We start from the raw sequence: 10,327 nt of genomic DNA, 5'->3' as shown, positions 1-10,327 counted from the left end.
TACCTTTTAGAAAGTGCTGCAGTCATGTGCATGTTATCTTTGCTCTGATCAGACTAAATCTAATCTCAGACTTTTCTGTGCACTACGCAATGCCTTGCTTTTTAGTCAGGGTGGATTACACATACTGAGCATTACGAGTTACTTCATTGTCTAGTCAGACCAAGTGTGTTTTAGGTCGCAAATGCAATGCCAAGACTACTACACAACACCATGAATTGTTTCTGCCATTTTAATGGCAATACTTTTTGAAACTTTTTGTAAAATAAAATGCCACTTGTATGAAACCACCATGCATAACGTTTTTCTTTACTTTCTTTTCTTTCCTTTCCCTTTTACTCTGACCAGTCAAGGTTTTATTTGTGGCATCAGCTCAAAGCGTTCATCTTTTAATTTGACACAAGAGCTTTCAAGCTGATGTGATATCGAAGTAATTAAGGAAGAACAGTGTGCGCTATAGCGATGATTATAACGGTTTTCACCTATCCGACGAATAAAACTGTTTAAACGCTGACCAAACTTTTTAAACAGACGCTCCAAAAAGAGAAGTCGCAGTCTCACGGGTTCATATAACGATACAGATTTTAATAAACACTGCCCCAGCACAAAAATATCAGCTCGTCTGTGCAAAAATGAAAACCGGACGTCCGTTTCTCGCATCACGCTACAAAAAAATTACAGTTAAGAGAGAAAGAGAGAGAGAGAGAAGAGCAACACGATCAAAACACTATCGTCGCATGCAAGCATTTAACGTTACAGTTACAGCTCCCTCTGCACTCCTGCAAACATGCTTTACAATAGTACAACATACTCAGCTTCTCACTAGAAACCAGAAATACCCCCCCACCCAAACCCCCAGCCCAATCAGGAGAGAAACATCATCATCATCATTGTGCATATAAATACATTTCAACTAATTGGCAGGCAACTTTTCCACAGCTGAAGTAACGTCCAGAACTTTAATACAAAAAAAATAAAACTGTAATAATCCAGTTGGGACAAGGGTTTCACTTTTTTAAAGTAAAAAGTTTGAGAGCAATTAAAAAAAAAGAAGAAGAAGAAGAAGAAGAAGGAGGATGTCGCACTAAGAAAGCAAATGAAATCACGGAGAAACATTAAATCCGAGTTGAAGTGGAGGTCGAAGCCAGGTGTAGGTAGCTACATGCCCCAGCCTCCACCCATGCTGCTGTTCAGGCCGTTCATCCCCATCGAGCCGCGGCTTCCCCCGCCGTAGTAACTACTCCCCATTCCGCCCTGATTACCTGACAGGAGGGACAAATACACACTTCAGGACCTGCGAGCTCTCACACCCACACACGTTAACGGGACTCAAAACAGCATAAAAACATTTCTTTTTTTTAAATGAGGATTCTGACACAAATACTAAATAACTTATGCATTGTGTTGCTGCCACGTGATTGGCTGATTAGATAACTGCATGAATGTGCAGGTGTTCCTAATATAGTGGATGGTGAGTGTACTTGCTTTAAATAGCAATAGATTGTCAATCCATATTGACAAATTTATCTACCATGTGCGAATTCGTTATCTGCATCGCTTCCAGTTTTCTCAACTTAAAGAAAATAACGAGTCCAAAATGGCCGCCGCCACCGTAAACCTTACAGATTGTGAAGGTTTGCTCATGTTTATAGATGATACTGTTGTAATGAACTACGGTTTGAACCGAACTGTTGAATGTGTGTGAAGCGGAGCTGACACTCACTGTAATCACCGTATCCTCCCATGCTGCTCTGGCTGCTGTAGCCGCCGCTGTACCCGGAGCTCATCTGCTGACCTCCGTGCCCGTAAGACGACTGGTTTCCTGAGATAAAAGGGACACACACACACACACACACACACACACACACACACACACACACAGCCAGTGTGAGTTAAAGCAACCTCATGACTCATTGGTCGAAAAAATAAAACCCATGTTAGAGATTAACTCATTTCTCCCATTATCTGACCTCCATATCCGCCGCTGCCGCCCCCTGCTGTCGAGTTCAGGAACAGCTCAACGTAACGATGCTCTGCAAGACAAAACACAAAAGGTTTTTATATAAAATATATTATATATATAAAAATGACACATACAGCCATTTAGCCTGATTGATTTGGCCTGATTGCTGAAAATACCATTTCCTGCTCAAGAAATGTTAAATCTAGCTACAAATATCAGTGCCAAGATGACACTCTATAAAATGGATCGATTACAGTATCGGCTTCTTATGATTTTCTTTCCTTTTTATTAAGTGACTGTGCAATTCAGAAATATTTAAAAACGTCATAAAAAAAAATAAATAAAAAAAAGACTCCTATACTTACGCATATTGGCTTTGTCCTTTGACATGGCGGCCACGGCGTCTTCGTGCGTAGCGAACTCTACGTCGGCTTCGCCGGTTACTCTCCCGTCGGGCCCGATCTCCACGTGCACACGCACCGGGTTCAGGGGAGAGAAAAACTGCATGTGGAATAAAGATAAATAGCGCTTAAAATGGCTTAATAAGCCCTCAACCTATACTATATTCATATTTTTATTGATATTAATTAGTAGGCATTCAATTCATTACTAGGAACATGTCAAACTACAGATCAAAGTGTAACGCAGGGACTCACGTTGTAGATGTCGGTCTCTGTGGCTCTGTATGGAAGGCCTCTCATATGCACACAGTGGCCAGTCGTGCTCTGAAAAGAGGAACCGCCGTCCCCGTAACGGCCGTCTGAGGCGAGAGATAAGAGTACGGTCACGCTGAGCGGAAACCGCGTAAAGAGGCATGATCCATGAAGTCACAGTATCTTGAAAACCCTAGACTAGTTAATGATCGAGTTAGTGTTACGAAATCGATAGCTTAACAATATTCTGATTAAGGCACCATGAAGGTTATATATTAAGTATCAATAAGAATTATAATAATGTTTGCTTTGTTTTAAAGATGGCAAAATTATGCCTTAATAATAATAATAATAATAATAATAATAATAATTACAATAATAATAATAATAATAATAATAATTATTATTATTACAATAATAATAATTACAGGTGCATCTCAAAAAAATTACAGCATCATGGAAAAGTTCTTTTTTTTCCCCGCAATTTTTAATTTTAAAAAAGTGTAACTTTCATACATTATAGATTCATTACACATGAAGTGAAATATTTCAAGCGTTTTTTTTGTCTTTATCCAGATGATTACGGCTTACGACTCATGGAAATTAAAAATCCAGTGTCTCAAATATTCTAATAAAGAATTTATAATACAGACATGTCGACCTTCTGAAAAGTATGTTAATTTACGCACTGATAATCAGTCTGGGATTTAATCCTTTTGCAGGAATTACTGCGTCAGTGCGGCGTGGCATGGAGGCGATCAGCCTGTGGCACTGCTGAGGTGTTCTGGTTGCTTTGATAGCGGTCTTCAGCTCGTCTGTATTGTTGGGTCTGGTGTCTCTCATAGATTCTCTATGGGGTTCGGGTCAGGCGAGTCGGCTGGACGATCAAGCACAGTATTACCACGGTCAGAAACCAGTTACTAGTAGTTTTGGCACTGTGGACAGGTACAGAGTCCTGCTGGAAAAGGAAATCAGCATCTCCATGAAGCATGAAGTTCTCTAAAATCTCCTGGTAGACGCTGCATCGACTCTCGACTTGTGAAAACACACTGGACCAACACCAGCAGATGACATGGCAACCCAAATCATCATTGACTGTGGGAACTTCACACTGGACTTCAAGCAGCTTGGATTCTGTTCCTCTCCACTCTTCCTCCAGACTCTGGGACCTTGATTTCCAAATGAAATGCAGCATTTACTTTCATCTTCCCCGTGATTGTGGTTGTGTACTGAACCAGACCGAGAGATTAAAGACTCAGGAAGCCTTTGCAGGTGTTTTGAGTTAATTTCCTGATTAGAGTCTTCTCAGGTCGACATTTCTGTATTATAAATTCTTTATTCTAATATTTTGAGATACTGGATTTTTGATTTCCGTGAGCTGTAATCATCGAGATTAAAATAAAAAAAAAGGCTTGAAATGTTTCACTTCATGTGTAATGAATCTAAAATATATGAAAGTTCAAATTTTTGAATTAAACTATGGGGAAAAATGAAAATTTCCACAATATTCTCATTTTTTGAGACGCGCCAGTAGCTGTAAAGGCAGTAGCCTAGGCACTTATGGATAGCCTGGATACCTCCTCCGTATCCTCCACGGCGCACACGTTCGAACGAGACCCCGCGGCTCATGCTGTTGTAGCCGCGGCCGCCCGGCCGGTCGTAGGGTCCCGGCCTCTGCATTCCCATCACCTTCCTCTGCGGCTCATAATGCGTACGCACCTCTGCACGGCTGCTCTTGAAAATCTCTATGTACCTACAAAGGCCAAAGCACACCGTTGGAACCCGAGGATACGGAGCATTGCTCCGTGCACAGGAAATAATAAACCCTAAGAACTGCAGCATTGAATAACTGGCAATGACTCCGCTTAGTGATTTTGAAAATTAAATGGAAACTTCTCAGTCAAACCCTCATTCAGCTTTTCTTATGGCCACTTTTTGTTTTTGTTTTTCATTAGTGTTCTGATTATTATTACCATTACTATACATTATCTATTATCATTACTTAAGTATGTGGAGGTCATGCTGTCAGAGTACAGAGCACTTGGTATAAAGGAGACTTCAGTCCGTCATGTCTGACTCAGTATTACCTGTGTTACCGGGTCCTCATGATCTGAAGTCTTCATTGTAGTGTAAATAAATAAATAAACAAACAAATAAATAAATAAAAAGGGTGTGAGGAAAAACCCTAAAGCAATACACGTAGTGCTGAGTGAACATCCTAGCCAGCAGAATCTTTAAGGTTTGTAGCGTTTTCTTTAAAAACCAATGATTCATTCATTTAATTCAGACATCTAGTAACCTTAAATATCTGTTTAACACTAACAAAAAAGTACAGAACGTTTTGTTTCAGGGTGCTTTCACACACATTCGTCCGTTTGCAGAATCCCAATCAGAGCGACTTTGATACTTCTTTGCGAATTGGTAATGTAATGAAACAAATCAAAAAGCAAAAAATAAACACAAAAAATGTTGCCTATGAGGTGTATAGAGCTGAAGTGTCCTTGTAAAACTCTTTCACAGAGAACACCGAGCTATTGCTCAAGCCATGATTTGATAATTATACAGTACACACCTAGTTTAAAACATTTTGTGTGTCACATCTACTGTGTCGCGTTTTTCCCCCACCAATCAGTCCGAATCCACAAAACGCACACAATTTCTGTAGCGCTACAGGTCTATCTTTTGGCTCAGTTTGTGCCTCAAGACTCAATAAGGCAGCTCGCACGTTTGGGTCACTTCCTCACAGCATGGACGCTCTCAGACCAGGTGCTTAGTTCTACACAACTGTGTGCGATTGCTGCGTTCTCATCTTTCTGAAGAGTCCAACCCGGACCGCGTATGTGAAAACACCCATAAAGTGATTAACAAATGATTCATGAGTTCGATTCGATGACTCACTCAGCACTAATGCTGGGAAACAGCATGAGCACAGTGTGGTTTCATAAGAACTGGGCCTCGTCTTTTAAAAAGCTATGTGTGGTTGTGAATGCTAGCAGTTTGAGAGAAGGTCTTGCCATTTCTGCAGTGCATATAATTGTTGAGGTGTACACCATAAGAAAAGCAACTTATCCAGCCAACCAACCAACCATCCCCACCTGTGCCCTATTCTTTCCTTGTGTTTCTTTAGAGCCTTTTCAGCTATATCCTGTGAAGCAAACTGCACGAAGGCCTCCCCCGTACTCCTCCCCTGGAAGTCCACCGGCAATGTTATCCCATTTGGCACGATTTCCAACCCTTCAACCCAAGGACAGATAACCCCAGTGGGGGACATATTAAATCACAAGCCCATTGACAAAGATTTATAGTTTGCTAAGGGAACTTTTGTACACAAGAAATGAGGTTACATGGAAATTCTATATGTGTGTGATAACGTTATACAAATTATATTATTATGGTATGAGAAAGTATCATCATCAGGTACCCAAAGATATCTATAGGCTGTTTTCCACTGCACAGATTACAGAAACCCTTGAGGTTTTTTTTTCCCCCAAGAAACTGAGCCTTGTTGGTTTTTTTTTTTTTTTTCCTTTTTCCATTGCCCACTGGTCTAGTAGCGAAAGTTCCTGCTAAAGTCTGATACCAACAAGAACTGACAGGACTTTAGGGAGGAGCTAGTAGCACTGTTCATTGCTGATTGGTTACGCATGCAACAGTGATATTTTTCTTATCATACAAGGGAGTCAACCGTACAGAACTTTTTAGATACGACGGGTCTTATTTATCAATCTTTGAATAAAGTGGTGTGTGAAAGTTTCAGAAAACTCTGATTTTCTTCGTACTCTCGTGCGTGCGTGCGTGCGTACGTACGTATGTACGACGTTCACCTGTCAAGTGCAAAGCACAACCCCCGATACACGTGATTTGCGTATAGTGACGCCCACAAAACTCTATAAAAGGTCAAGTGTACAGACAGCTGGGAGCACAAAATGAACGATCAGGGTGAAGGCTGAAAGACAGAAGTGGAGGTTATTTTGACTCACTTCTATGCCAGTCGTACTTTTTCAATACTTTTTTTTTTTTTTTACTTTATATGGTGGCATTTTTTTTTGTCATAACTGAATGATTCGTTTTATTTGTCTTAATTTAGAGGTGTGTGCTCGTTCGTTTTCTCTCTCTTTTTTTAATATTCTTCAATTAATGCCGATAACAAACAATCGGTTTTCAAAACGTTCACGATGGTGCTCTTAGTCTTCCGTCGCTAGTGAACTAGGTGACGAGGACGTGTTTTCGATCAAGAAGCTCTTCTGTAAGTCGCTCTGGATACGGCCGTCTGCTAAACGCAGTAATAAACAAATAAGCATTTTAAACTCCACAGTATATTCCAGATATAAACACGCAGCAATGCAAGCAAATCACGTGACTTGAAATCGATTAGGTCGAGGTTTACGTTAGTTCGTTGTATTATGAGTAAATATCCATCTTTATAAATGAGACCCAGTGTTCTTTTCGTTCCATCATATTTTATCGACGGAAAGCAGCAATGTTACATTTAGAAAGTTTACACCTGGTCGTTTCATGTGTCTTTAGTATCAGGGTTATATCTGAATGGAAACTGAATAATGATGATAATGCAGATTAACCCCAGGCACCTTTGTGGGCCAGATCTTGTTTATGAGTGTGCAGTGGAAAAACACCCTATGACTCCTTATCATGCAAAGGTCTTAATATGAGGCATATAGGCAACCATTCAGTTATGAGATAAGAACATAAAAGTGACATTTTGGTCTTTATGGCTTTCTGTATATTGCTATATATATATATATTACAACTGACCTAATGGCACATAAATCATATAGCCTAGAAGTATTCTGAAACATTGACTTATATACTGAGAGTTTGTGATTGATGAGGGGTGGGATAAAAACCCTAAATGCTGGGTGACATACCTGCAAAAAACTGAACAATCTCCTCTTTGCTGCAGCCAAACGGCAGACCTCGTAGCCTGACCAGGCCGTCCCCTGCTGTGTCCGGACAGTTAGGCCCGGTGTGCTTTAAGACCCAGTCCATCTCCACGTTATTGGATTTGAAGACTGACACAATACAACGGTCACTCAGTACCTGGTCACGTCACTCTCACATGTTTTCACCCTCCTTTCCCTTAAGTCTCACCTTCTACATAACGGTGTCCCATGGTTTCTCGATCCTTCTTCACGGCAATCTTCAGATCTTCCTCACTTTCGAACTCCACAAACGCCTCTCCGCTCGGCCGCCCTTCCCTCGTGTAGGTGAAGTGTATGCTCGTGCCGTTGTTTGCGATCTTGCATTCTGCAATACGGGTAAAGCCCGACGTTTACGTTTTCATCAGAACGAGATCGTACGAAGCAAAGTGAGGTTTTGATTTTACCTGAGAAGAATCTCTGGACTTCATCTGATGAACAGGACCAAGGCAATCCTCTCACTCGCACCACGAAACCCTCTCCATCTGCCATGCTTAACGAAGAACGAGGAAATAAGGCAGATTTATGAGAAGTACAGGCTACAACAAACTGAATACAGCTTTCTAACAAATTTGTAAAAGCCTTAGAGTCTGAATAATTATAATTATCCGACAGCATATGAGATTTATGGAGAAAGAACTCTATTCAATTAATTCTATAACATTCTATTAAACAGAACTCTAAACTAGCCTTTTTCAACATTAGGTCTAATAGTTAAGTGGGTTCCTCATTTGAATGATCCCCGCCCATATTCACGAAACCCCGCCCTCAAAATATTCGGTGACCCACAGTATCTTTAAAAAAAGCAAAACACAAAAACAAGTATTCCGGACCGGACTTCAGTTTTCCATAGGCGTTTTCTCAGCGACTTAATACACTTTTTTTAAGGCCACGGCTAAAGCTATTGTTTTTTTTTATCATGCTATACATATCTTCCAGGTTATTTATACAATTAAGGAATTTAGAACATCGAATATTGCACTTTTAAAGCAAACCGTTAGGCCAAATTCCATTAAAATGAATGCTTGCACTACACAGGGTTTACTACACCCGGTTTTATAGCACTGTACATCCAAAGGGAAATGGTTTGGGATGCAAAATGAGTACGGAAAAACAACTACAAACCCCAATAAAGCGGCTTAATAGGTTTAAGAAGAAAAAAGCCGGTTAGCTAGCGATGCTAACTACAACCAGCACCTTTTATTTGACTTAACATATTATATCAAACATCTATTAAACAAAATTACTCTTTAGCCTTTTTATAAATATACAGAAAATATCATTAGACACATATTATTTGGTCAAAATAATCGAACTACCTTTACTAGCCGATATGCTGTCCACCGGCCAATGGATGTATAAAAAATGGTGAATTCCTAGCGGAACAAATAGTGCGCATGCGCGATCTAACCGGAGTCGACTCCGTGCATTGGCAATCGATTGAGTCGATTCTGAGAATCGATTCTCCACAATATATTTCTCGATGGCACGAACGCGCTGAATCAGCATCAACGTATAGAATCAGTTTCAAAAATTCTGGAGTCGATTCTGACCATGTTTTTGGTATTTAATTAAGTCGAATCAGGGAATGGATTCAACACAATACATTTCTCAATGACGGATAGTATAAACGAGCTGAATCAGTATCAACGCAAAGAATCGGCTCCTGAAATTTTGCTTCGGCATTTGACTGAATCGATACCACACAATACATTTCTAGCATAAACGGGCTGAATCAGTATCATCGTAAAGAATCACCTCCTGAAACTTTGCTTTGGCATTTGACTGAGTCGATTCCGAGAATCGATTCCGTACAATAAATTTCTAGTATAAACGAGCTAAATCAGTATCAACGTAAAGAATATGTTACTCAGAATTTGCTTTAGCATTTGACTGAGTCGATTCCGCACAATAAATGTCTAGTATAAACGAGCTGAATCAGTATCAAGGTATGGAATTGGCTCCAATGATTCAGAGTCGGATTTTTATATGATTCCATCCATTTCACAATGCATGGAATCAAAGAATCGATTCGATTTTTAGATCATAGCTCTGTTAACTAGTTATTATATCACCCACCTGGCCCGAAAAGTTTTTTTCCTTAATGTATTGTAGTAATGAAAGGTAATATGAGCAGCAGTGTGTTTAAAATGTGTCTATCATTAATAACTATATATACTCTGCAATAGCAAATTCCCAGCAAACTGATTATATTGTGACTTCAAAAAAAATTAGACACCTTAAAACCGCACACTGCTGTATGATGTTTGTATCAGATAAACCTATAGTAAAGTAGTCATGGTTACTGTTTTGTTTACCCGAGTAACGGTTATGGAATTCTGGGAAGGGAAATTCTACCTAAACGATACGCGCGCATTGTTGACAGCCATTCAAGCACGTGAAACATGTTACGTTTAAATCCTATCGCGCGCGTGCTTTATGCCACACTAACCACCGCAGCAATGGCGGACAGGCTTCTGAGCACGTGCTCAGTTCCTATTTCAGAGCACGTGGTGTTTGTACTGTTTTTACTTTTGCCCGAGTGCACCAGCCCCCATAGCGCCCCCCCCATCACATGATCCCGGTCACGTATTCAGGGTTGCCAGGTTGCATCCAGTGTTTACAGAAAAACCACCCTTACAACTTATATATATATATATATATATATATATATATATATATATATATATATATATATATATATATATATATAAATCTCCTCATGCATTACTGAATTAAATAATCTTTTTTCTTCTTCATTGTCCATCATGCAAAGG

General features: G+C 39.9%; 1 protein-coding gene across 3 annotated transcripts; it reads right to left on the bottom strand.

Moving 5' to 3' along the window:
• Positions 1-561: 561 nt before the first annotated feature.
• On the bottom strand, positions 562-10,063 carry hnrnph1 (heterogeneous nuclear ribonucleoprotein H1). Of its 3 annotated transcripts, none has more exons than XM_053631858.1 (11): positions 9,909-10,063; positions 7,958-8,043; positions 7,723-7,878; positions 7,500-7,643; positions 5,709-5,847; positions 4,191-4,366; positions 2,617-2,720; positions 2,326-2,461; positions 1,968-2,030; positions 1,721-1,819; positions 562-1,259 (listed from the first exon to the last, which is right to left on the bottom strand). In XM_053631858.1, exons 1-11 carry the CDS (start codon positions 9,938-9,940, stop codon positions 1,156-1,158), a joined length of 1,239 nt encoding a protein of 412 aa, XP_053487833.1. In that variant the 5' UTR covers positions 9,941-10,063; the 3' UTR covers positions 562-1,155. The 3 variants fall into 3 exon arrangements, with proteins under 3 accessions (XP_053487833.1, XP_053487832.1, XP_053487834.1); XM_053631857.1 differs by lacking the exon at positions 9,909-10,063 and adding an exon at positions 9,790-9,809; XM_053631859.1 differs by lacking the exon at positions 9,909-10,063 and adding an exon at positions 8,870-9,042.
• Positions 10,064-10,327: the final 264 nt, after the last annotated feature.

This window comes from Ictalurus furcatus, chromosome 8 (assembly GCF_023375685.1).
Source record: "Ictalurus furcatus strain D&B chromosome 8, Billie_1.0, whole genome shotgun sequence".
Taxonomy (NCBI): Eukaryota; Metazoa; Chordata; class Actinopteri; order Siluriformes; family Ictaluridae; genus Ictalurus; species Ictalurus furcatus.
Note: the sequence above shows the minus strand (reverse complement) of the source record. Positions and strands in the feature narration are given on the sequence as shown.